Genomic DNA, 27193 nt, shown 5'->3' with positions numbered 1-27193 from the left:
ATATAAAAGTATGACAATTGCAGCCGGTTGTGTTTTCATTCGCATTGCTTCTGCACTTTAGTTTATCATGTTGCATGTTATTTTGCACGCCCACAAACGCCTCTGACTGCATTTGATATATGCAGCATTTCAATAAAAAGCGAAAATGCAATTTGCAAATGAACAATAACAAAATGTAAACAACAAAAGTTACGGCACACGAAACAGAACCAAAAACAGACTGAAAAAAAAAACAACAATTCCAGTTCTCCAGTGAACCCTAGAGCCACAGCGTGGGGTCAATAGCGATGCGCCCTCTCACAGGCTCATAAATATGAATGCCAGTATATTTTTATTTAATGCGCACGAGTTTTTAAAGTAGTATTCAAATGTGATGGCAGTCTCCTGTATATATGTATGTATATGAATATATATATCTAGTTGTATTAACTTTAAAATGGAGCTAGATCAATATATCTATCCAGCATGAAAATTGTGGAACACAAATATCCAATATATATATATTTATTTATATTAATAATAATCATATTTAAATGCGGCACATTCGTGACGTCTGCGTCAGCCGCAGTTGTGGGGCGCACAAATTTAAATAAATAAACTCAACATACAAATATCTAAATATACAAATGTATCTCTAACTGTAGCTACGGCTGATGTATCTGTGGCTGTATCTCTAACTGTGGCTACATGCGCACTTCTCCACACACGCACACGCACACACCACACACGCACACCCATATAGATATTTGAGATATATTTTTAAAAAATCAAAACGACAAATCTCGCCGCGTTTTTCGTACATTGCAGCATTTTGAAATACAACAGATGCCGACAGCGACGCCGACTGCGACGCCGGCAGCGCACGGCCAGCTGCAGGCAGCGAACGGACAGCCGCAGCCAGCGGCTCGCTTAGTGCTACGCCGTGTTTCAGTGCGCCCAGCCACGAGCCGAACGCAAAAAACGATTTTGAGAAATATTTTTGAAAAATCTCATTTGCATTTGCAATTAGCTCCTTGCAGCTAACTGAATTTATATAATAAGCCACGCCGTGAAAGTGAGTGAATTGGCCAATTAAATACCATTCAATTGTATTAGCCGGACTCAAGTATCTCATCGTCTCTACTCCATCTATCGTTCCCAAACAGCCGCTGCAGCAGCACCAGCAGCCGCCATGCAGGTCTTCGATAACAATATGGTAAGCTATAATAAAGCATATTTCTAGTCATGTTTACATTAGCCGCAAGCCAAATTGATTGCCAGCCAAATCAGGCAATCGTAGCTGGGTACCTCGTCACACTTGGCCCAGTTAGCTTAACCTCGAAATGACAATGGACAGAAATACGTCAAGCATTTGCCTGCCACGCCCCCTTGCGGACAGCCAAACATTTGCCGTTCCAGTTTGTTAACAAACCTCCAGCAGTCTTTGAGGGGACGCTCGACGCTCTCCATAAAATTAATTACAGAAATTCACTAAATGGCCAAGTTCCAACTGGGTCAACAGCTGCCAAGCATCGCGAGCGCCATAAAAATGCATCCCTATATACACACACACACACATGCATATAGAATGCATACATGTATATGTTCGGTTTTTGGCTAAGACTTTAGCTTTCACCTTTAATCACTTATGATTTTCTTCGGCTAATGGTATCAACAGCAGTTCTTTTTTACTTCCAGTACTTAAAATAGATTTTACTTGTAGATTTTCAAATGACTTTTATGTAAATCAGATTCGTAAAAAAAGCTGTTTCATGTGTCATTAGTATTTTTTTTTTTTTTTTTTTTTTAATTTTTATAATCAACAATATAGAACACAAACGATAATTACTTCAAGTTATATAAATTTCTGCAGATTTTCTCAAAAATATTCGCAGTTTTTCTTTAGAGATCAAAAGTAAATTCATTTCCGCTCGTTTAAAGGCATATTGCCTGCATTCATAAGCATTGATTTTTATGCTATGAGTTTTATTCAAGTAAATTCATTCAGATATATAATTGCTGAGTAATTTGTTCGGTCGTAAAACGTTTCCTAATGGACATTTTGCCAAATTTCTCAATTTTGAAAAAGAATTTGTTTGCCGAAATATTTTTGCCAGAATTTTCGATTGGAAGTACTTCGATGCGAAACCCACACTGAGATGCTAAAAATATTTCCATATCTTTGGACTATTAATATTAGCCTGTCCGGCCCGGTTCGGCGACAAACCAAACTGATTTACGTGCACAACATTCACAATGTTTTTTTTTTTTATAAAATCCCCCTCCAAAACAGAAAAAGCGAAAAAGCAAAAGAAAAACGAAAATCATATATATAGAAATGGAACAGAACTAAAAATTTTGCTGGCAGCTGAGCAGACATATCAAGCATAATAAATTCAAATATTTGCTTGAAGCCAAGCAAAAGTTTTGAAATATACGCAAAGATTTGAGAAAATAATAAAAAAATATTGCCACAGCGTTGCCACACGTTGCGAAAGTGTAGAAGAGGAAGCAGTAGACGACAAAGCAGCTGGATAGCTGTGGAGCTCGTTAACAATTTAGATTAATGGATCAACTCGCAGCAATTACACAGAAAAGCGAAAGAGAAGCCAAGAAAATGAAAGAAAAGTTAAGATTGGTGACAAGGTCAAAACAGTGAAACGATGACGATGACGATGTACTCGACGCGTTTGGCCCAAACTCAAAAATAATAACAACAACAGAAACAGCAAAAAGAGAGAGAGAAAAAAAAAGAAACACAAATAGTTGATTTCCTTTCAATTTATTTCGAGCTAGTGTAAAAATAGCCAAACCATTTTACAATTTGGCCAAAAGGCAGCCAAAGAATTGGTTTATTTTCGTGCAAATAAATCAATTGGCCGTATTTATGCAGATGCCATCATTTGATTATTTCACACAGTCGTTGATTTATGGGCGTGGACGGCTTTTAGCCAGGTCTGGGTCGCCCTTACGACCGTATGCCCCACTCACACACACACCCATATGTCAAGTGTAATTGCTATATGTCAATGTCAATGTGTGGGTGTGGTCATGATAGATGCCAGCCGGACGTGCAGTTAGGTTATTGCGGTTCGGTTCGGTTTTACCTATGCAATTAAACGTTTGCCCTGCATCTTCCATTCATTTCAATTTCATTATTCACATATTGTTCTTGTAATTAAGTGCATTTTATTGGTTGCCATCAATATTCCACGAATTTCTAAACTGCAAATTATAGCAACTGTGCAGAGCTCAAATGAAATGGCCATATATGCATATTTATATATTTATATACTTTTCAGTACCTTAGCGCTAATTAATTGAAATACAAATATTTTCATGGGCAAGCCAAATTAATTTGCAATTTGTTTTCATTTGATTAACTGTATTAAATGTGTTATAAATGTGTAAATTCTTTAAATATAATACGCATTTTCATTTCAATAAAAGCAAAGACTAATTTGCATCTTATTTATTGTCTGCAAACAAAATATCTCGCAGATTAGCAATAGTATTTATAGAATTTAATTGTCTAATAAACCACAGCGAATTCTTGAATAAATCCAAGCATTCATATATAAAATAAAATGCAGAAAAACTGCTATTTATTTATTTATGCGTGTGTTGATGACAGTGAAACAGAAAGAATAACAAGAACAAGAACAACAAACAATTAAAAAATATTCCACTTCGCAGATCATTTATCTGTGGCATGCAAATTTACCTCTGCATATAAGATATATCTTAAATGTTGCATGCAGAATTATCTCGATGAGTAGACTTGATGTTCAATGAACTTCATACAATTTTTGATTAGACTTGCATGAATGTAAATGTAGCTCTGAGTCTATAATATTTATACAAGGCCGTGCTTAAGACAGCTCAGACTTATGCCTTGCAGCTGTGAGGAACAGCTATGAATTCAACATCTAAATACTGCAGAAATATCAATGCATAACAATAAGAACAGTCACAGGTGCTCCTTGATTGGTTAAGACTGATTGCAAAAGAAAAAATTAAAAGGTAATAAAATAATCTCAACAAGTTCTGTACTGACAGAACTCATTAGAAAAGTCCACAAATGATTCCCTTAAAAGTAAATGAAAATTCATCAATTAAGCATAATCATAAATTACATTATTTTAACTAAATTTAAACAGCAATAATTTCCTGAATACCTCAAATGCAAAGGTTAAAAGTTAAAACTGCAAACGTGAGCAATTATGTTGTAGAATGTAATTTACGAGAATCGTTTTGAAAACCAACAAATAAATAAACATTTAACAGCAGTTGTGTGTGTATGCATGTATGTGTGTGTGTGTGTGTGTGACACTAATCCCTGTGTAAACAATTGAGCATTTTCAGCGCGCGCGCATTTGTAGACCGCAAAGAATGCCGCGATTGATGACGCGCCAGCGGGGCAAACAAATTGTATAATTTAAATAAAAGCGCATTGTTTATAGAACGCCAAATACACACAAACAAAAGAACAAAATCAATTGCTTTTATAATTTGCACACAAATATTTGCAATTGATTAAACAACACACAATTTGCCCCATCACATGGTTTGTAAAACAGAAATCCTCTTAAATATTTGTCCGACTGTCCGACTGTCAAAACAAATAGAACTGTTATTTGTTATAGTACTTTATAGTCATTTTGAATATATATAAATATATGTTTTATACTTTTAAAATATTTGAGAAATACTGAATATATAGATATATATATGGATATATGTAGATATTACTCATATGAAATATGTTGATGTGTAAAAAAACATATTATGGATTGTTGCCAGGGGGCTACAGACCTTTAACGATATAATTATAATTAATAAATTCAGACATGTCCAAAAAGGCAAAGTCGTTGAAATGAAAGCAAAAACTTTTCACGTTTGGGAATTTTATTATATATAACAATATAATTATTAAAAAATATGTAGATTAAATTTGCAATGAAAAATAAAAAAGTATACTTTTTTACTTTGTTTGTCTTAAAAAAAAAAACACACACACACACACACAAAAATAATCTTATATGTTAAAGCATTAAAAAAAAACAAAAATTGTAATTTATTTATTAAAAATTTAATGAAAACAAATTCAATTAAATACGAATTTTCGAAATGAATTCTATTGCTATTTCATACTCCAAGAGCAAAATATATATTTTTCAAATTTTATTTTATCACATAAAAAAAAAAAAAAAGTAAATCAAATGCCAAATTCCAATCAATATATAATTCTTTAATTTATGCTGTCTGCTACTTTATATTTATAATTTCATCGTGTGTATATATATACATATCTACTTATATAATCTAGTAATGCTCAATATATATATAAAAAGCTAATAATAATTCTGGTTCTTTTTATGTATATCACGTGCAACGTATTAATATTTTATTGTATTTATTTTTATTGCAGCGTCGTGCCTCACGTCGCGCCTCATTGCGCCGTGGCTCGATCTCGGCGCTGCCCCAGAAATCGGCCGAGATTCCATGGGACATCTTCGAGCGACTCTTTATGCCGTTCCTGTTCTGCCACGCGGCTGCCATTGTCAGTTCGCATCTGCTGCATGCGCTGAACATTTCAAATATCTCAACATTTGCGGTATTCGTCTGGTTTGCCCTCTCCACCGTGGGAGCGGTGCTGTTCTATCACTTTGTGAAGGTAAGTGAGGCACAGATTGCAGATTTGCGTCCAATTGGTCAACGCACACTTGAATGCCACAAACGAGGAGGCTCTGCGGAATGCCACAAGTCCGTAGCAGACATTTTAATCCTTTTAACGCCAACGGTCGACAGGGCAAAACCACATCTTGGTAGACATGGTCGGGTGGGGAGCAGGCCGAATGCCAACTCAGACAGCTGGACGGACTGGCGGAGCGTTCGGTTTCAGTTTCGGGTGGGACATAACTTTGGGTCATGTATGGTTAAGGCTTCGGTTTGTGTGTGAGCCTAAACAAAAAATTTGCATGTAGCAAGTGCCAAACCGCAAAAATAACAAAAGGCATGGCCGAAAGGATAGGCCGGGCAGAAATAGTAGGCAAAACAAATCACTGGCACTAAAAATAGCCAAAGCCAAGAACTCGACACAAAGGGACATAACTACAGCCCGGACGGACGGCAAATGTGTGAGCGACAGCTTCGGGGTTTTCTCTTAACCACCAAAGGCATTTGGCTCTGGATTTTCCTTTGCCATTGCCCTGCTCTTGGTCCTATTTGATATTTTAGAGCTGACTGCGAAATGAAAATAAAAACAAATAAATAAGCAGCAGATAAAGACAAGAGCAGAGCAGAGCAGAGCAGAGTAGAGCAGAAGGCTGTGCGAAACACAGACCATGCCACAGACTGCTCGGGTAATGAATACAAATTCGAGACTCGAAGGAAGCACAGAAAAAGATAAAGAAAATACTCGAAGTGCATTTGGAACTAGCGCCAGAGAAAAGTGTTGAAAACTGAAGACCAAAAGCAGACAACAGACAGCAGAAAACAGAAAGCAGAAAACAGAAAGCGCGCAAGCAAGAAATATAACACTCATAAGTAACAACAGATAAGATGGAAAAAAATGAGTGCTTCAAGCAGTGTTTCATCGCATAAAACCCTTAAGCATATGCATGAAGTCGCTTTAAATAAAGAACATTCAAGAAATTGTACACTTGAGATAGGCATAGATAGTAGCTAACTTTATGTAAATCGGGGCGTTTGGCCATTCGAGTCAATTGCCTTCCCTATGCCCTTAAGCCACAAACGGTTTTCTTTTTAATTATTCATTTGAATGTCCATTATGGCAAATTAATTTTTAATTTCCAAGTTCAATTTTCTATTTATATATCTGCCTTTGTCTCACTGTGAAAGTTAGTATAAATTTATTAATTAGCAAGCATTTATAGGTTAACATCTAGCAGGTATTTCTATCAGAACGCTTTTACTGTAAATCGTGAATAATCAAATATTATATTGTATTCGAATATTAGTTTTTTATTTAATAAATAAAGGAAGTGTAAACAAATATAAACTAAATAAAAAATATTAACATAGATAAATAATATAGGTATTTTCATATTTTAAATAAATAATATCAATTTATGCAAATGTATATAATATAAAATAAATTTAAAGAAAATTAATAATAAATATATATATATATATATATATAACATATAAATAAATAAAGAAAAAAATATGTATGTAAAATTCCAAAAAATGCATATAAAATAACATTTTATACGGTTGATTTTAGAGGACACTTCACATTATTAATGTAGATTAAATTTTTTTTCCTTAGATATATGCCCCAAATGCAGTTTTTGAGAGGAAAGTTTTAACGAAATGATGTTTATAAAAATGTAATATTTAATATATTTGAACTGAAACTAAAACCTTAGTATTATTCATATTTACATTTGCTATTTATTTCAAAGAATATAAAATAAAGTAAATATTTAAATAAATAAAATTAAATAAAAATAAATTTACATTCTTCCTGTATTTAAAATATAATTCGAAAAAATTCTGGCATTACAATGATAAAAAAAATTTAGTTTTTTTTTATGAATGTTTTTTATATTTTTCAAATATTCAAAAAAATAAAAATGGTATAGATATGTAACTAAAAGCACACCGTTGCACATATACTAGAATAATTGACCACAGTTTAGTTGTTAGAGAACAGCGCTCTCACTTTTTCCACTAGTATTCCATGGGGCAACATACAAAAAGTGTTAACTATTCCCAGTCGCATTGAGTCGCTTTGCAGAAGGTAGAAGGGTTCAATTCTCAAAAGGTATAGAACTTTACTTGCTTTCACTTAATGGAAGCTAAGAGCAGCACGACCAAGCCGAGCGAGTAGTCAAGGGCCAAATTGGCTGCTGATAGAGCAGAGATGTTTGTGAGACAGCTAATCAGACAGCCTAGCCTGTTTACATTTTGTGTGCTAAATATTAATATTACAAAAAATTAAGAGATATTAGCTAATCAGAAGAGTTTAATTAGCTTTGGTTTACGGCTTCAAAATAATATTTAAAATATATCCCATGTTTCAGTCTTTATCTCTCTCTGCATTGATACACGCTCATCGCAAGCATTGACCTTTAATTATTTATTCAGATATTAATTTCCTAATGGTGGCAAGTGTACGCAGACTGCATACCAAGCTTTTTGGTCTGTGTGGTGTGTGGCACAGTTCATTAGTCGCCACACACGCCACATATATTTAAGTTAGTTCTCGCTCATTTCATTTCATTTCATTTCGTTCCTCCACTCGCATTGCGTATGATAGCAGCTGTGATTTCTCAGCTCGAGTCTGGCCAGGCTGAATGAGCTTGCATGCTAACCGCATAAATTGCCACATTGCGTATGCGCAATTTGTTTTACTTCAAACATGCCAATAAATGTGTGCGATTGGGTGTGTTTCATCGTGGTCGTCGTCGTTTCATTACAAATCGCCGCTGATAATGCCAAAGATAATTCTTCATTTGCTGGCCATTTGGCCTGATATATCGATGGCACCGAAAATGGCCTCAGAAGGCGTCAGATAATTCAAATTTGCGTGCACTTTAATTAGCTTGACTGCCAGCAGGATAAGGCAGGACAATGCTGCTGACGTTGGCCATTTGCTAGCTGGCCAACTGGTTGGCAATTACGAGTACAATTGCTGCTGTTGCTGCTGCTGGTGTTGCTGCTGCCAGTGCTGTGGCACATTTTATGGTCGTGCCGGGGCACGTAGGCAACATTTTGCATTGATAAGACAGCCGGACGTGTTCTGGCATGCGCTCGCATTGTCCTGGCAATTGCCGGCTGCCAGTAGGCAATGCCATGCACGCGAAATGCAACCAGACATTAACGTAATAAGCAGCCTGGCCAGCCAACTCTGGATAATTAACAGCTGCCTACATCTGCAACTCTGGATAGTGTCCAGCATGAGCAGCAGGAGCAGCAGGAGCAGGAGCAGTGGCAGCAGGAGCAGCCGCAAAGTAATAGCAGCTGCAGCTCTGCAGCAACAGCCATGGAAACTTCCGTCCCTGACACTGTCCATTAGTCGCTGTTGACGTTACTTATACGCAGCGTATGACCTCAGCCCAAGGACGTTAGCAATGACGATGACGCTGCCAGTTGGCGCTTAAAGCTCAATAAAAATAAAAACAAATATGCTTAAACAAATAGCAAAACGCTAACACAATTGTGCTCGGAGGTGGAGGTAGAGGTGGACGTGTGGACGCTGAGGCGGACGCTGAGGTTGGCGTTGGCAGCATTTCGAAGTCGTAAATCGACGCAGAGGCTGCCACTGGCAAAGGCTAATCAAATGCGTCAAGGATCGCCACGCATGCGACCTTTGCCATTTCGTATAATAATTTCAAACGAATTGCTATACATACAAATGCACACGCACAGTCAAATAGAAGAGCCTGCTGGCTGACAGACTGATGAACTGATGGACTGATGGACTGACAGACTTTCAGCCAGATAGATAGCTGCTCGCTTTGCCGCAGCTTCGCCCTTGTCGAAACAGTCCACTCGAACCACCCTGGCACTGTGGAATCCAACTCGAAACCGAGAGTCGTCTGAGGAGTCTGAAGCGGAACAGGTCCTTAGCGAATGCCATTGACAGTTGAATGATAGGTTGACAGTTGCTGATGATATTTCTGCTTTTAATTTTATATAATTATTGATTATTCCAGATAAATTATTATTTCTATTATTCATGATAAAAGTGAAATATAATGACACTCCAAAATAAAACAGATATTTTAGAGTGGCATTATAATAGGTTAACTGTCTTTGATGATATCTTCTTGCTCTTATTTATTTATGTATTCCGCTATTTGTTGCTTCTATATAATTCTTGTTTATTATTATTATTATTATAATTCATAACCATCATCTGATTATTCCAAGTAAATTATTTTATTTTTTCATTTATAATAAAAATGAGTACTGATCTCACTATATGTTTGTGAATAATATACTGATGATATCTTCCAGCTCTCATATAAAAAAAAAATATATATATATATATATATATATATATATATAAAATAAAATAAAAAACTCATATAATAATTCATATAATTATATATTTATTGATTCCAGATAAATAATTCTTTTTTATATATTATAAAAATAATCAGACAGTATATAAAATATAATAAAGTTCTTATTCACAAGAAAAAGCTAAGAACTTCTTTAGATCATTGTGCTATATATACCATGTGGGTGTTTCAGCTTTCAACCCACTGTAGCTCAAAATTTAAGCAGTTCTGTGTCTATTTTGAGACAGCCAAATAATCAGTTTACAGCTGAGCGTCGGGCGTCAAAACGGGCGTCAACGCCCTGCAATGGGGCCCTGAATGTAAAAGTGAAAATCAGCTTTTTCGCTGCTGCTCTAACTCTACACTCACATGCTGACTCTCTCTCTTTCTCTGTCTCTCTCTCTCTCTCTATCTAGCTCGCTCTCTGTGTCTCTTTCAATAGACCGCAAAACCGAATGTCGTTGCCTTTGATTAGTTTAACTAGGCAACAAAAACAACTATTTAACCCTTAACGATTTTGAGTTTGGGCCAACGCGACTCCCGCACGTTCCGTTATTTGTGTTTGCCTCTTTTATGCGATTCACCTCATAAAAATATGAAGAGGAAGAACCTATTAAATCCACTTCATTATTATTACACATTTTTATTCGTGTATTTACAGTCGTCTTGATATATGTTTAATAGAAGTACTAAATATAATGAGAGCTTAATGCGGGTCTTAAGACGTAATCATATAGAAGAGCCAAGAAAAGGCGTTTAATTTCATAGTGGAATGTCACATACGACAAACAAATCTATATAATAATAATAATGATATATTGAATGAAGGGTATTCTCTCGTCTGCTATGCTTATGCTGGCCAGCTCTCTTTGTTTTAGGCTCTGCTTGCTACGAGTCTGTACTTTTCGGCGTCGTTGAACTGTTCGACTGTCACGTTTGATTGCTTTGCACAGCAGCACTTTGTGCATTTCGTTTTTATATCACGATTGTCAAATTAAATTATACGCACGCCCACACACGCGCGCACACTTGCCCGATCACACGTGGAAATGTGCTGACGGCGCGGTTGCTGCTCCCGCTACAACTCCACCTCCTGCTGCTGCTCCCACTCCACTTCCATCTCCTGCTGCTGCTGCTGCTGCTGCTGCTGCGGCAACTGCACAATTCATGCGCAATGAGATGTAAATGCACAGCTAATGAAATGCTCATAGATGCAGCAGCACAATGCAATGCAATCCGGAATGCCCGTTGAGCATTATCATTCGATATGCATGCCATCGCGCTCCCTCTCTCTCTCTCTCTATCTGTGCGTGTGCGTGTGTTTCCTGTGGACAATTGTCCTGCCGGCGTGTCACATTGCAGCTGCAGCGACGCCAATTACACTTAGCGTATTACGCATAATTAAGCTACGTCCCGTCAGAAAAGGCCGGCGGCGTAGACGTGTGTCGCATTGCCGCGGAGTTCTCGGAATTAGACATAACTTATACGCCTCGTGTGCGTGTGTGTGTGTGTGCATGTGTGTCAACTGCCAGCGCTGTCACAGTGTAAATAATTGAATTAATAGCCTCATGTAAGCGCCGCTAATGAGCAGTTGCTTAACACGCTCGCTCAGTTAAGCCCGTTTCCTGTGCTGCCCACCCACCGCTTCCTCCCCTCCAACTCCATTGTTTGCATATTTTAGAGCGTACTTAACTGACGTATTAAAATGTAATTGGCTGCGGCATCTGGAATTCTCTTTGCCACATTTTATTCCAGCCCAGCGCAGCTCCACTCCGCTCAGCTCAGCCCAGCCCAGCCCAGCTCAGTCCCTTTTGCCCTTTGAACTTTCCGCACAGTCCCCGTTTTAGCAAGTTTGCTCAACTGGCATAGACAAACTTCCCGAGCACACCTGAGCAGCAGAGCAACAGAGTTTATCCTCCACTTGTTGGGTTAGTTACACACACACACACACGCACGCACACACATATTCCGCTCAGCTGCTGCAATGGCAGCCACTCGACTCGCTAACGGGAAACCTCCGCCCGGTTCTAGCTTGCATTTTATGCGCACCAAACTTTCAAATTGATGCATTGCTGCAGTATAGCCCAAAAAGGGAAAACCTGCGCCAGGTGCGCGCTGTGTAAGTTAATAAGCTTGGCATTAATACTTGAAAGTATAATATATACATCTATATAGAAACTTGTGCGCGGTTAAGCGTCTTATGAGCTTCCTCTATTATACCCTGAACTTGAATAAGGAATTTCGGGTATAATAGGCATGTGAAAATGTATGTAACGGACTGAAGTCATTCTGGATGATTATATTTTTATTATTATATAATGTATTATATGCATATATTATATATAAAAATTTGTAATATTGAGTTTCTTTCAAAATGTATTTCACATTTTATTATTACGCGCTGAAAATTTATAAAATAAAACAATAAAAAAAAAACCTTCCTCTAGGAGAAAATATATTCAACATCTAAATTCTCATAGTGAAGCTTGTTTATGTGTGCGTGGTGTGAAAACGTTGTTATCTATGAATACAATAACAGTAAACGTGCTTGTAATAGCAGCTCTTTATTTGTATAAAAGAAGCGTAGAATGATATTAGCTCTGAGCAGCGTTCAGGGTATCTCCTAGTCGAGCAGTCTCGCCTAGAGCACTCTTTCTTGTTTGTATATTGCTTGAGCAATAATAAATATTGTTATTATGCAGAGTTATGAGTTTATAAACAATAACCCCAGCACTATAACATTTTAAATGAGGATGCGCTCTGCCTGAAATGAAAATGAAATGAATATATGAATGAATAATAAAGGCATTAAAATATTGTATATACTTTGCCTTTATTCTGTATTAACAAAATTTTAAATACCAAAAATAACAAAACCTAAATTTCATAATATTTATCAAAGCATTTCACATTGCTAAATATGAAAAATGTCATAAAACTGTGAATTTTACTATTTGAGTTTGTGTTATTTAATATTTAATGGACTTGTAATTTAATTTAAATTTGATTGCTGTATATATTGTATTAGATTTCATTATTAAAGAATTGAGGAAAAATATATATATTTTAAGGGTATTATATATAATTTCACTGAAGTGTGAAGAGTCAAGAGTGAAAAAGTCCAAGTAGAGATAATTACGAAATTAATTCGTGTCGAGTTGAGAATGCCTAAAATCATTTATTATTAATTTCTTATATATTTAAAATATTTAATGGTTTTTAATTAATTTTTAATTGTGCTATTAATTTATAATATATTTTTTAATAATTATTGCTTTACAATTAATTTATTATATACAGTTTATATTCATTTACAATTATTTTTTTATTATTTCAAATGTTTAATGATTTACAACTTCTTTATTACATATTTCAATTCAATATGCATTTATTTCTTCATTTTATTATTTATTTCAAGTTTGATTTAATAATAGGGACTATAAATCAATTTCCTGATAGTTCATTTATTCATTGTGTGAATTTTTAACCTTTCCCTTCGCCCATTGCTAAACAAATTTTCCAACAGTTTAACATTTCCCCCAATTACATTGTAGCAACAACTTCAGCTGCAACTTGCTTATCTGTTCAAGTAATTGCAGCTCTTGCTGAACTGCGTTTAGGGGCAGCAGCAACAGCAGTTGCTGGCTTCCTGAAGGGCTGCGTACTTTGTCGCCTTTAGAGCTGCATAAAAACTAAAGTGTTGACAAATTTTACACAGATTTGTGTATGTCTTCCGGGCAGCACAAAGCGAGACTTGCAGCCAGCAAATTGCAGGCTCCATTGTCAATTATGTGCACTGTGTCCAGCTAGCGTTTCTAGTGCTCTCCACAAAGTTCGCGGCGCTGCTGCTACTGCTACTGCTCCTGCTGCTCCTGCTCCTGCTCCTGGTGCTGTTACGCTCTCTCCTGGGTGCATGCAACAATGGCGCAGCGCGCCACAAATTGAAGGCTACATAAAACGCGGCTAGTTCATGTTCTTATTCGCAGAAATGTACACACACACACACAGGCACGCATACATGCACACACATCTATATGTCTTTACATCATAAAATGTCATTATGTGCGAAGTTGCCTTGCGCTGGGCTGCTTCTGTTTTTGCCCAGTTGCGACGTTACTGTCGCCCAAGCACTGTTCCGTTACGTTTTTATGGTGTCGCGCGTGGCCTGTTGCTTCACACACACATACACACACGCGCACACAGCTATACATATATACGCATACTCATCCTCTAGAGAACAAGTTGAAGCAATGGCATTGGCGTGCCCGGCCTGACAATGGCTCAAATGAAGGACACGGCTCATGTGGCCCATGCGCGATTGCGTTTCTAAGAATTGCACGCCATTAAAACGCATTGACAACTTGGCCAAGCTACTCTTAGCTCCGACTAGCTGACTGCTCGCTCTTGGCTCTTGGCTGATGACTGTTGACTGTTTGCTGTTGCCTTCTCTGCTGTTGACTGTTTACTGTTCACTGCTGACTGCTGACGGCTAACTGCTGACTGTGTTTTATTTTCTTCTATTTCGTTTACTATTCGCTGCGCATTTTAGTTGAATTAAAAACCAATCGCACATAGCACAGCCGCAACGGCACGCATAAGCCAAAGGTCATGTGCCACAAATGGCAAAACAAGCGAATGATTGGCAACAGCAGCTGAGCTGCCAGCCAACAGCCAATATCCACTCAAAAGCAGCTATCGCATTTGACATTTGCATTCTGCAGCTGCTGCTCCTGCACCTACCCTCCTACTGCCAGCCTCCCTGGCTGCAAAGGCCGGAAGGGAGGCTGCCGCCCCCAAGACCCCAAACTGTGAACTGTGAACTGTGAAGCCAAAAACGGCAACCATAACCACAGTGGTTAACACTGGGCTACGAAATTGGCATTTGCTCACAGCCAGGGCGCATCGCTTGATGTGGTGCCGCTGTGGTTGCACATACCAGTGACTAGCTACACTGCCCCACTACGCACTTAACAAGCTTCATTTTCGGCACAGAATTAACGACAGGGCTGAGCACATAACTGGGTTAGCTCTATGCACGATGAATACGTGCAATTATTTTGATAGTTCAAGTTGATATTTCAAGTTTCTGTTGACTTAACGAAGTTAAAATAATCCTGGAGAAAAGTGAAATCAAATGTTTAAAAAGTGGTGGGAAGGAAAGGAAAACAAAGAAAAGAAACTTGAGTGAAATTTCAGTTGATAAAGTAAATGATAAAAAATTAAATTTATTTTATAAATTTAGTTTTTGTATATATTTTATAATTTTTATATTTATCTACATTAAATTTATTTTTAATCTAAAGATCTTAATATATTATGCAACAGGATTCAATTTTATTTAAACTACGAATTTCATTTTATTTGGGTATTAAAATTTTATTAAATTTACAAATTTATTATATTTTAACTAATCAGTTAAAATTTAATAAATTTGTAAATTTAATAAAAAGTAATCACCTTAGGGAATCAAATAAAATCTAATCAAAAAATTCGGTAAATGTCAATCGACGATCTGAAATGAGTAAAATGAAATTAACTCAACAAATTTGTTAAATTGTAGTTGATTATCTCTATGAGTTTGTAAAATTGTTTTCAGATATTATTTCAGAAACAAAAATAATATATTTAAAATTTTAATATAGAAATACCAGCAGATTTCAGTAAAAATTTAATATAACTTCCCATGTGAAATATTTGCTGTGAAATGCATACCGGCTTGACTTTAATATGGGCCATAATATAATAATTCGATTAGAGCCAGGCCATTATGCTCGCATATTCATTTTCATATCCAGCGCCCAACTACTTTACACTTAATTCATATATAATTATTGTATATAGTCATGGGCACTTAGTTTTTGGCTCACACTCAAGTTGATCGTAAGGCGCTGCACAGGCTCTACCTAGATATTGTTCTATATATTAATTAACGCAATTGCCTCGGGCGCCATTTGTAGCCAGGCAACGATGAAAACTAAACAAAAGCTCAACCAAATATAATCACAATTTAAATATAGATAAATTTTCATAAGCCAACACGCACACACGTACACATTGATAACAGCAGATAGAGTGGGAAAGGGAGGGGTAGATAGAGAGACATGCCAAATAAAAAGGAAATGCTTATAGTATATTAATCCGTTGCTGAAATATGTGTGAGCTTGTGGCATGTAATGAGTGACTGACTGGCTGCCGCAGAAAGTCAAAGCTTCGCGTGTTGTCTGCCACAAGAGCCAAGTCAAGCCAATTCGAGCCAAGCGAGTCGAGTCGAGTCGAGTCGAGCCGCATTCGTGGTGGTTGTGGGCAAACAAGCTGCAAATTAGCTCAGGCTTAAACTAGGCGCACAACGCGTCGTATGCGCAATGCGAAAAGCCTTTAATGCTGCCAACGCCTGTAAATGTGAATGGCGTAAAGTTGGCCCGCGGCTTTCCACTAGAGATGTGCGCTCAGCTCAAAGCAGGCACATACTATATTTTATATTGCTGAGCATAAGAATAGGATTTTATAAGTGGCTCACTTTTTCTTGAAAGACATTTATATACTAGCTGAAGAAGGCTGCGAAAATATCTGACAGATGTTTGACACACAGAAAGTGGCATACATATGGCGAAGGAATTTCAAAGGAATATTCTCTTCGACAGTAAAATTAAATATTTTATTGTCAAACAATGCTTATAAATTTAAATATAAAAAAATATATAAAATATATTTTTATTATTTTTATTTTTTATTTTTTTTACTCAAATTAAATTATAAAATACATTTGTATGTGTCCTAAGATTTTTACATTTTTAGAATATACAATTTACTGAGTAGTATAAAATACTAGGATAAATTAAATTTTATGATGTGTGCTGGAGCTCCTAAAAAATATATGAACGGGAAAAATTGGCCATCAAAAAGATTAAAGTTTAAGATGAAATAGTGCTCATCATATTTTCAATACAAAATTTGTTAGAGCAAAGCCATTTAGCCTGTTAACCACCGGCTCAATATAATAATATAATAAAAAATTAATCATATAATATATTAATATATAGTAAAATATTTTTTATTTTTTTACATATATATTTTTTAATAATAATAAAAATAAATTATAATATACAATATTATTTTACTTTTTTCGTACTTTTAAGTTAGAGTGTTAATTAAAAGAATTTAGTATTAACATTTGGAATTGCTTTATATATTATACACTTAATACTACTTAAGTATTAAGTATTTCAATTCATTTATTCTTATTATTTAAGAAAAGTAGAATATTATTTTTAATATGTTGACGGCGAATCGACTTAGCTGGACACTGTACAAGTATGTTTGCAAAGCAATCCTTATTTGCTATACTTTATCCAAATCTCCGTCTGAGTGGATTCCAGCTTAACCCTAGGAGCTAAGCAACAATTTGCCTGCATTCTGAAGGCCATTGAATCCGCTTGTATTTATATAAGTTATCCAGAATTTCTATGGAATATACTCAATATTTCCACTTTAATAGCAGGTTCTTAGTAAATGGCAAAACACATTAAACATTTCAAGCGCTTTAATAACTTTTATAATATTGTTATTTAAATTAATTTTACTCTTGCTTGGCTACACCGTTTGAGCCATTGCAGAGCATTCGCAGTAAACCCAACTTCAGGCAGTTGTCGTAGCTCTTGCTCTGACAGCTGTCTGCATATTATTTTCCTAGAATAATAGTTCTGAGAACTATTCACGAGCATTAAAGCGTAAAAGACGTACAAGCAATTGGAATCAAATATAATTGCCTGATTGCATTATATTCAGCTCAACAAGCGCAATGCGAATGATATTAAATAAGGACAAGACATTATGTAGATAATATAGATAATAAAAATAATAATAACAATTATATGTAGATAACTCTTTGTAATTTTTCGTGTCACGATATCAAACACGAAACCATACGCAAATCTAAGGCGAGTGTTTGTGTGAGCGTGTTCGTGTGTGTTCGTGTGTGTTCGTGTGTGTCCGTGTGTGGGCGTGTGTAATGACACAACACAGAAATGGTTTTTGGCTTTTCAGTTAATTAATTTATTAATTAGCACGTTCAATGACTTTTACCGTTTCCTATTGTTCATTTCCTATTATTTAGAGGCTTCTTTTTGCGGCATGCGCCTTGCACTTTCACATGCCATGCAAAGGATTCGCCTGGGTTTTGTTGTCATTTTGGTTTTTGGTTTGCTTTTGTGGTTGGTTTGTTTTCCTGGAATGGGCTCTCTGTGCTGGCTGTTCTCCCAGCTATTTTTAGCAACTGATTTAATATGCGTGCATGCGTGTGCGTGTGCTTGTGCGTGTTGCCCTTAAATTTTTGTTTTTATTCGCTTTTTTCGTTCTTGTGTTTTTTTTTTTGTTTTTTTTTTTTTTTTTCGTTTCGCGGTTGCCTTTTGAGCGCTTTGTTTCAGTATTTGCTTTGTCGCATTTCGTCGCCTGGCTCATAACGGTACAGCGTACGGACAATTTGTATGCGGTTTGTACGCCATTTTTCACTTAAACCCTGCGAACTGCGAGCTGCGAGCTGCGACCGGGCGCCACGCATTTCACTTATGTAGATTTATAGGGGGCTCCCGGGCGGTCAAGCGCGTATTTTCAGCTTGCCTTTCCTGTTTTTGCCGCCAGTAGAGTGCCAGTGGGCGGCAGCGAGCATAAAAAGCAACAACAACAAAAGTATAATAATAAAAAAAAAAGCAAATAGATAAAAACAATGCGCCAGAGCGACGTTGAGCGACCGGCAGAAACATCTTTATTTTTCGTTTACTCTTTATCAGCCAAGCACTCAGCGCGTCGCTAACAATTTTTTTTATTTTTTTTTGCTTTTACTTAAAGCCAAATGTCGATGCAGGCAAGAGTTGAGAAAATTATATATATTTCAATTTGACCCGGCCAGGGCTCGAGAATTAACCAACATTTTCAGTTTGCTTATCCGCATCTGCCTTACAGGTGAGCTCTCTATATTTTAATTTTCTCGGAACTTCCCAATCGCTTTCAAGCAGTTTTTCCCAGAATCGTTCATTTTCATCGTTATTAATAGAAAAGGTAAAATGTGAAAATTAATAAACGCTAGAACCGCTGGCTAAGCAACTTCAACTGATTTCCTTGTGGACAAAAGAAGAAAAATTTGCTAAGAAAAAGAAAAAGGAAATAAATTGGAAAATATTCAATTATTTTATAATAATTCAGATTTTTGTTGAAGCAGAAAAATGCCGTCTTAAGCTATCAAATACTTATTGAAGATTTATAAATACAAATTATCCCAAGTCAATAAAAAACCTTTCCAAATACTTCCGGCTGTGTAAAATTCAAAAGAAAAATGTCGCTTCAAGCTCTTAAATATTCATTAAATATTTATAAAAAGAAATAATAGTAATATAAATCTGTAGTGTTTTTTTTTTTTTTAATACATATTTTAAAAAAGGAATATACGAACATCTATCAATTCTCAATAACTTAAAGCTAAGTAAAATTTGTTTTTAGTTTTATTTGAGCCATTTCTTTCGCTCAAATATTTACAAATATTTCTAAATTTATTTGAAGAAACAGACAAATTTGTATCTATAATTTTAATAAAAATAAATAAAAATAAAAACATATTCATGTTAAATATTTATTAAATATTTACTAGAATAAATAGTCATAAATGGTTCTTAAATACATAACTCAAATATTTATTAGATGAAATAGTTGAAGGTCCGTCAATTCTCAATAACTTCAAGTTATGTTCAATTTGTTTAAAATTTTATGAAGTGAGATTTCCTCGAAATGTGCTTCACGTATTTCATTTAATTTTCATATTTCCTTAGGCTTGCTTACCCTTTTTTCCCAATAATTTATTTCATATGCATGTTCCGGCATCGCTCTATGGATAAGCCCTTGTTTTTTTATGCATATACACCTGGCCTGGCCACGCACAGCTGGCTGGCCAAAGTGTCCGGGTCTATGGACTGCGCTCTCTAAGCCCTTGATGGTCATAAATTTGTTGCTCGCAAATGAAGCCACAGCCATGTGTGACCTGGTGCTGCTTGTACTCCTGCTCCCCCACCCCCTGCTCCTTCTACTGCTGCTTCGACTTGTTGTTGTTTACATTTTGCACGCATAACTTTTAACACGCCCGCGCTGAATTCCCTCGCAACGCCCACGCGCTGGCCAACCTGACTCGGTCGCTTAGCCAAACGCGTCAGATTATCCGGCCAACATCGGCACACACACACACACACATACATGCGCCTTGGCCAAGCTTTGAGGCGCAATTTGATTTCATTAAATGCCGCCAACTTGTTGCAGTTCGCACATTAGGGCAACATAATGCATTATATATGCATGCCACATGAATATTACGTATACGCCACGTCCTTCTGCTCTCTCTCTCTCTCTCTAACTCTCAGCGTGTTTGAAAATTAATGAACCTCCGGGCCAGCCAAGGCCTGCAGCAGCAATTGGATAACTGTTCGCGGCAAATCGCGTGCAATTTGGCCATTTATCAATTTTGGCTAAAAGTGCGCTTTCTGGTTTCTCTGGTCGCAGATAGCACCTGCTGCTCTGCACAGGTCGTAAATCTCGTGCTCCTCGCAATTAAAATGCAATCGAGGATGCATTTAACTAAAACGCAATTGATGCCCCATCAAGGCGCATGGCCGGCGCATTTCCGCTAAACAGCAGTTCCGCTCCGGCTGCAACAACAACTCTGTTAAATGCTCGAGTTGATTGACATGCGCCATCCCCACCAGGCAACTGCTGCGACTGCGATTCCTAGCTGCTCGCTGTCGGCTGTTGGCTGTTGGCTGTCGTCTGTCGACTGTCGGCTGCCGGCTGCCGGCTGTTGGCTTTTAGCAGCTATTTCGGTGCACGCGGTGCAACGCGCCGTCTATTTTGGGAACGTTTATAAAAAGCCAACGCGAGCAACGTGCAACCGCAGCCTGCCGTGTTTACAGACACGAGACATGGCTGCCACCTTCAAGGCGCACGCTGCGCTGTGCTGTGTCGGCTGGATTTTGGGTGGCTCGCTGGCTGTCATCCCCACTCGATGGCACCGCTCGTGTCGCGGCCTCTTCATGCCCTGCACGCAGCTCGACTGCACTTTGGCAACACAAACTTTTTTTCTTGCCCTGTGTTGGTTTGCCTTTGTTATTTTGCATACGCCGCTTTTTATTTTCTCCTTTCTCTTGTCTGTTTCGCACATTTTCATTTTCATTTTGGTGCAAAAAGCTATTAAGGCGGTGCAAGTGGTGCAAATGGCGCTCGGCGACACTTCCTGGCACTAGCTGAAAAGCACGCAATATGGGAGTTGATAAGCTGCTCTTTAAGCAAGGACTAGATTATGCTTTTAAAGATGTCTTTCTTTTTATTAGGAATTTTTTTTTTTTTTTTTTTTTTTTTTTTTAACTGTTTCATTTATTAAGATAATATGAAAACCATTTTTTTCTTTTCAAATATATATTTCGGGAAACGAAAAAATATTAATTAAAATTAAAGCTCTAAGTTTTTTTTTTTGTGTAAATAATTTCAATTTTAATGAATTCTGAAATTTAAACTAAATAAAATTCTCAAGAATTTGAATGAATTTAAAGAAAATAATAAAATTCCTTGTTTTTATTTTGTAATTTCAAATAATTCTTAAAAAAAAAAATATAATGGAAATCGTATAAGAATTAATTGAAATTACAAAAAAAAACAAGGATGTTTATTATTTTCTTATTCATTATTATTCACTCAAAATCTTGAAATTTTTACTCTTTACTTCTATTTATTATTATTATTATTATTTTTTCTATTGTAAGTTTATTTAAAAAAGTATGCATTAAAAAAAAATGAGTTCAATAAATTAATATTAAAGCTTGTACTTTTAAATAAATAAAGAAATTAAAGCGTAAAGAAAAGTAAAATTAAAAAAAATAATTAGAATTAAAACATTTCAGCTCTGTTTCTATCGCTCTCAATCCCATTCAAAAGTGAAAAAAATAACTTCTATATATTTATGAACAAATTGCTGTAAATTTCAATGCATTTTAAATCTGTTTAATCAACTTCATGAATTCGCTTTATTGAAAACATATATTGAATGGGAAGGGCAGTCAGAAGTTCAGCTTCTTCGATTCCGTTGGCCTTGCTCTGGATAAAATAAAATCAAGTTGCACTTGAATGCGAAACGTGAGCGATTTGGGGAGCATTGCATATGTATGCTACATGGAGCCGCTTGAAAGGATTCCAAAAATAAAGCCTCGAACCCTCTTAGCCAGTGAAATTGGATGCGCCAAATGCGAAATCGAATTTTTCTCTGCTATTTCTCTGAGCGCTCGGCGTTTAATTGACTCTAAATATTTTGTTGCAAGCGCTTTTTGCTTGACTTTAATTGAGCAATTCGCCATGAAGTCAGCAGCGCTTTTTGTTGCCGTTCGCCATTTACTTGTGAGCAAACTTTAAAGTAATTTCAGCAAAACCGCAATAAATTGGTTTTGCAGTGAGCAACAACAGCAGCGAGAAAAAAAAAAAAAGAACTGGAATGAACTTTGCAGTCGGGCATAACCACCTACTGAATGCCTTGGCTGGTATACTGGGGGATGTCAATGGGAATGGAGTCGATTAATTTTGAGTTTCTCTCCATAAGCAGATGAACAAATTTTATATTCTTTTTGCCTTCTTCTAATTTGTGTAGATATCTCCGCCATCTTTCTAGCACTGCAACTGCAATGGTCTTTGAGATACCGTAATATGCATTATCCGGTTTACCACGCCCCTAAACAAACGAACAGCCACCCACCATACATTGTTTAACAACCAATATGCCCAATACACTTTCGTAAATGAGTAGGAATGGAGCGAGAAAAAACTAGAAATAATGCCAGTGAATGTTACGGGATTCCGCCACACTGGCCTTCTAGCAGCCTGGCATCCTTGCAACAGCACGTAGCAACTACAGCATCAGCAGCAGAAGCAAAAGTTGACCAAAAGTTTATGGGCAACAAATAAAGTAGAGTCGCATAAAAAGCAACAACAACCACAAACACATCAGCAGCTGAAAAACTTGTCGCTGCCTTCGACTGAAACTTACAAAACAGCTGACACTTACAGAGCGGGGGAGGGGATGGAGACATTTGTGACTCCTGTCCGAGCTTAGTTATTTCTATTTTTATTAATGCCCAAATGCCAACAGATTTGATAAGCCCAAACACTTATAGCCACCAATAAAATGCTGGCTGGCCAGTCTTAATGGGTGTCAACAAGACAGCCAATAATAATGCACAGACAACGGCACTCTGCTCTCTGGCTTCGCCTCGTCGCCTCCTCTCTCCATCTCCTTTTCCTTCCCTGTTTTTTAACAATTTTACGAGCACTTTATAACCGTTTAATAGCTCGAACAATGAGCTAGCTGCCCCCGAGGGCCCCCCCTGCCCCTCTTCGAATTGAGCTCACAATTGACGCACTAGAGACGCACACTTGAGCCGTTACCAATACATTGATAAACTATATTGCTATAGATGTATAAATATATATATATTGGCTAATGGCATGATGAATTATGGCACCACAACTAAAGACAAGTTGCCTGCCGACCTGGCCCCAGTCCCAGCTCCCAGCTCCCAGCTCCCGCCCCCGCCCCAGCCTCTGTCTTTGCCTTTGCCTGTTTGTCTAACTGTTCAGCTGTCTTTCCTTCTGACTTGACTTGGACAAACTGCGATTGTCCTTTGTGCCAAGCATCCGATACACCCACACAGGCACCCACAAACACACTCACACACACAGAGAGAGAGAGACACACACAGACAGTGGATGAAAAGAGGAGCAAAACGTGTGCCTTGACACTTCCGTATTAGACACACGCGCCTTGTGGCTGACGTGGTGTACCGCTGTGTGTGTGTGCTTTGTGTATAGTCCCTATCTGAGTGTGTGTGCGCGTGTGTTTGCCACGCAGTCAGTCGGTCAGAGCTTAAAATGGAGCCAACTAAGAAAATATTGCCCTTAGAAAGCGAAACTATTATTGCTTCGACACACAAGATCAAGAAAAAATAGAAAAAAAAAAAAAACATTTTGCTGGAAAATGCTCTAATTAAGACAATTGATACAATCTCAAGATGGAAAATACTAAATGACTGAACGATTAGCTTCATCAAAGATAACTTTGTCAACAAAATTTCGAAATAGAGATATATCTATAAAATTAAATAAATGCATTAGAAAGCGAAAGCATGAATTTAAATTTATTTTTCAATTAAAAATTAAATTTTAATATTAATATTGCTCGCTGTAAAATTAATGAAAAATAATTGATAAATACAGTAAAAAATTGACTGATTGAAAAATATAAGAGTGAAACCTAAGGCTGGCAATTATTTTTCTGAGTCTTAATAAATAGAAACTAAATAAATCAAATAAAAAAATTAGTAAACAAAGCAAAAGAAGTGTTAATGAAATAATAGTTCAATATTTTTATTAACTTTGTTGTATACATATATAATAAATATTGATTAATCTTATTTTAAATTACTTTAAGAAACATCTTAAATAAAATTAAAATCTGTCAATTATTTTCTTGAGACTTAATTAAATTAATGCAGCACATCTATAATAAAATAATAATTATAATAAATAATAATTTGTCTATTGACTTGTAAAAAATAATATTGAAAAATATATGGTACCATAATTTGCTATAATTTGCCTATTGACTTGTAAAATAAATATATTAAATTAAATTCCAATTTTCACCTTTTTAAAAATATATTGGAGAAATAAATATCACCTTTGGCTATTTATTAACGAAGAATAATAAATTAAATTAATTCAAAATTATCTATTTTTATTAGTTGCACCTATTATATAAAAACATAAACACCTTTCAAAATTACTAATTAAATTAAATGGAAATTCTATTTTTTACCAAATGCATAATATTATATACTTGCAATGAGCTTAAGTATTTATTTCAATTAACTGCTGTCAGTATTTAATTATAATATATTCCTTTATAATGTCAAATAACTGACGTGAGACTAAAGTTGGTAATTCAATCAACCAAAAATCACCTGGTAATTTACCGCTTTAAACGCAGACACTGTGAAACCAACTAAGCCAACAATTGGACAGTTTGAAACCAGTCCGGTCTAGAGTTATTCATACGAGTATATGCTGTCAGCATTAATTAGTTGACGCCCATTAAATTTCATATAAATAGTCCAAAGTTGAATAAACCCACAAATTGCGTCTGTGCATTGAACCGTTTTAGGTTTCGGCATCGGGCAAAGGTGTGCTAATCACCGGCTGTGACGCGCCTTTGGCCTGGTATCTGGCTAAGAAATTGGACGATCTGGGCTTTACGGTCTATGCGGGCTTTGCGGCGTCCATCGAAGACTCCGACGAGGCCAAAATCCTGAAGGAGGAGACATCGGGACGCATGAAGCTGTTGAATGTCGACGTTACCTCCGAGAAGAGCGTAAGTCTAAAAACAAACAAAAACTGCTCATTGAAGCTTTTAGCCGAGACTCAAACCATTTCCTGTACGCGTGTGCTTTGCAGCTTTTGGAAGCGGCCCGTTATGTCTCGCAGCATTTGCCACATGGCGCCGAGGGCCTGTGGGCCGTAGTCCACGGCGCCACTTGGATTGCGCTTGGTGAGCTGGAGTGGATTCCGTTTACCGTGCTGCGCAAAAGCTTGGATCTCAATCTACTCGGTAAGAGATGGCGCCACTGTGCGCTGGTCATAAAGTTGTGCTTTTTTTTTTTTGTTGAAGAAAGGGAAATACGTATTTCCCTTTCTCATATTAATATTGGAGCTGGAATTTGTATTAGGATCTCTTTTCAATTTCAATGCTTCCCACTGTTCACTGTAACTAATTCGAATTTCCCTTCATAGGCGCCGCTCGTCTGACTCAAATCTTTTTGCCGCTGGTGCGCCGTGCCCATGGACGTGTAGTGTTCCTTACCTCTGGCCTGAACCGTGTGCCCTCGCCGGTGCGTGGCATCCAGTGCGCCACCCAGGCGGCCGTCGACTCCTTCGCTGCCTGTCTGCGCCAGGAGATGCGCACACGTGGCGTGGATGTGTCTGTGGTGGCGGCGGGCGAGTTTGCACCTGGCAATGGCTGGCTCAACGATACGGAGCTGCGCGAACAGGTAAGTTGCCAGAGTTTCCTTGCAGTGCCACAAGCCAGTCGAGCTGCTGCCCATTCCGTGCTTAATGGGGTGGACGAACTAGAGGGTAGAGCAGCGGCTCGCCTTGGCTTGTTTCAGTTTTTACGATAATGCGCCAGCTGGGACGGCTGGGGTGGTGTAAGGGCGGCTTGGATGGTGCACATTAAAATAGTTGCAGATGGCCGACATGAGTGAGGGGCTCATTAAAACTCTCGTTTGCTTCGCAGGCCAAGCAAATGTGGAACCAGTTATCCTCGGAGCAAAAGAAAACCTACGGCGAGGACTACTACGAGGCGGCCATGACATCCGTGGAGAAATACTCGCGCCAGGTAAGCGCACAATCTCAGCCAGAGATTTAGCTATACTGCTATACATATATACATAGTATATATAGTATATACATAGCATATATATATATAGATATGTTGATGATGTTTCACGCTAACGAGCGCTTTATCCTCAGGCCGCTGACATTCAGCCCACGCTGCGCGTGCTCATCGATGCCGTGACTAGGACCTTCCCCATGGCCCGCTACACGCCCGTCACTGCCAAGGAGAAGCTGCAAATATTCTTGGCCGAACACTTGCCGCCCTCACTGTACGAGTCCATCTATGGCGAGCAAAAGAAATTTGTCTATTAAAAATATTTTGTTTTGTTGCCCATTTCCGTTTCCGATTCACCCCCCTGTCTTCTCTTATGACCCAACCCCACTTGACGACGCCTCTGCATATTGTTTCCTTCCCACGAAATTGTTATTATTTATCTACTGCTCCGCTATGGTCTAAAGCGCATTTAGGATGAGGCAACGCGTTGTCCCTACTCACTGAGCATTTAGCGTTTCTCTTCATATAACTAGTTATATCTACTTTATCATCTATCTCAGTCTATCAATTCTTCCCTCTCACTCTCTCTCTCTCTGAAAATCAGCGTCACTCGAAATTTCTATTTTTGTTCTGTTTCCTTATAGTTCGTAGCGTGAATTGTAAATCATATACATACATATAACAATAAATAAAACCAAATGATAACATTAAAAAGCAA

The 27193-nt window shown here is 37.2% G+C and overlaps 1 protein-coding gene across 2 annotated transcripts; it reads left to right on the top strand.

The window, feature by feature from the left end:
- The first annotated feature begins 896 nt into the window (after positions 1-896).
- On the top strand, positions 897-27193 carry LOC149268637 (D-beta-hydroxybutyrate dehydrogenase, mitochondrial). Of its 2 annotated transcripts, none has more exons than XM_089469618.1 (8): positions 897-1054; positions 1146-1195; positions 5411-5656; positions 25252-25458; positions 25542-25695; positions 25878-26134; positions 26380-26481; positions 26616-27193. In XM_089469618.1, exons 2-8 carry the CDS (start codon positions 1172-1174, stop codon positions 26790-26792), a joined length of 1167 nt encoding a protein of 388 aa, XP_089325744.1. In that variant the 5' UTR covers positions 897-1054; positions 1146-1171; the 3' UTR covers positions 26793-27193. The 2 variants fall into 2 exon arrangements, with proteins under 2 accessions (XP_089325744.1, XP_089325745.1); XM_089469619.1 differs by having other exon boundaries at positions 903-1054; positions 1107-1195.

The sequence above is a fragment of the Drosophila arizonae genome, chromosome 5 (assembly GCF_054131065.1).
Source record: "Drosophila arizonae isolate 15081-1271.41 chromosome 5, UAZ_ARI_1.0, whole genome shotgun sequence".
Taxonomy (NCBI): Eukaryota; Metazoa; Arthropoda; class Insecta; order Diptera; family Drosophilidae; genus Drosophila; species Drosophila arizonae.
Note: the sequence above shows the minus strand (reverse complement) of the source record. Positions and strands in the feature narration are given on the sequence as shown.

Excerpts from the sequence above, each read along its gene's own strand:
- LOC149268637 (XM_089469618.1), top strand. The coding sequence starts at position 1,172 with ATGCAGGTCTTCGATAACAATATG. Across the intron at positions 1,196-5,410 it reads AGGTCTTCGATAACAATATG|CGTCGTGCCTCACGTCGCGC; the intron begins GTAAGCTATAAT and ends TTTTTATTGCAG. Across the intron at positions 26,135-26,379 it reads ATACGGAGCTGCGCGAACAG|GCCAAGCAAATGTGGAACCA; the intron begins GTAAGTTGCCAG and ends TTTGCTTCGCAG.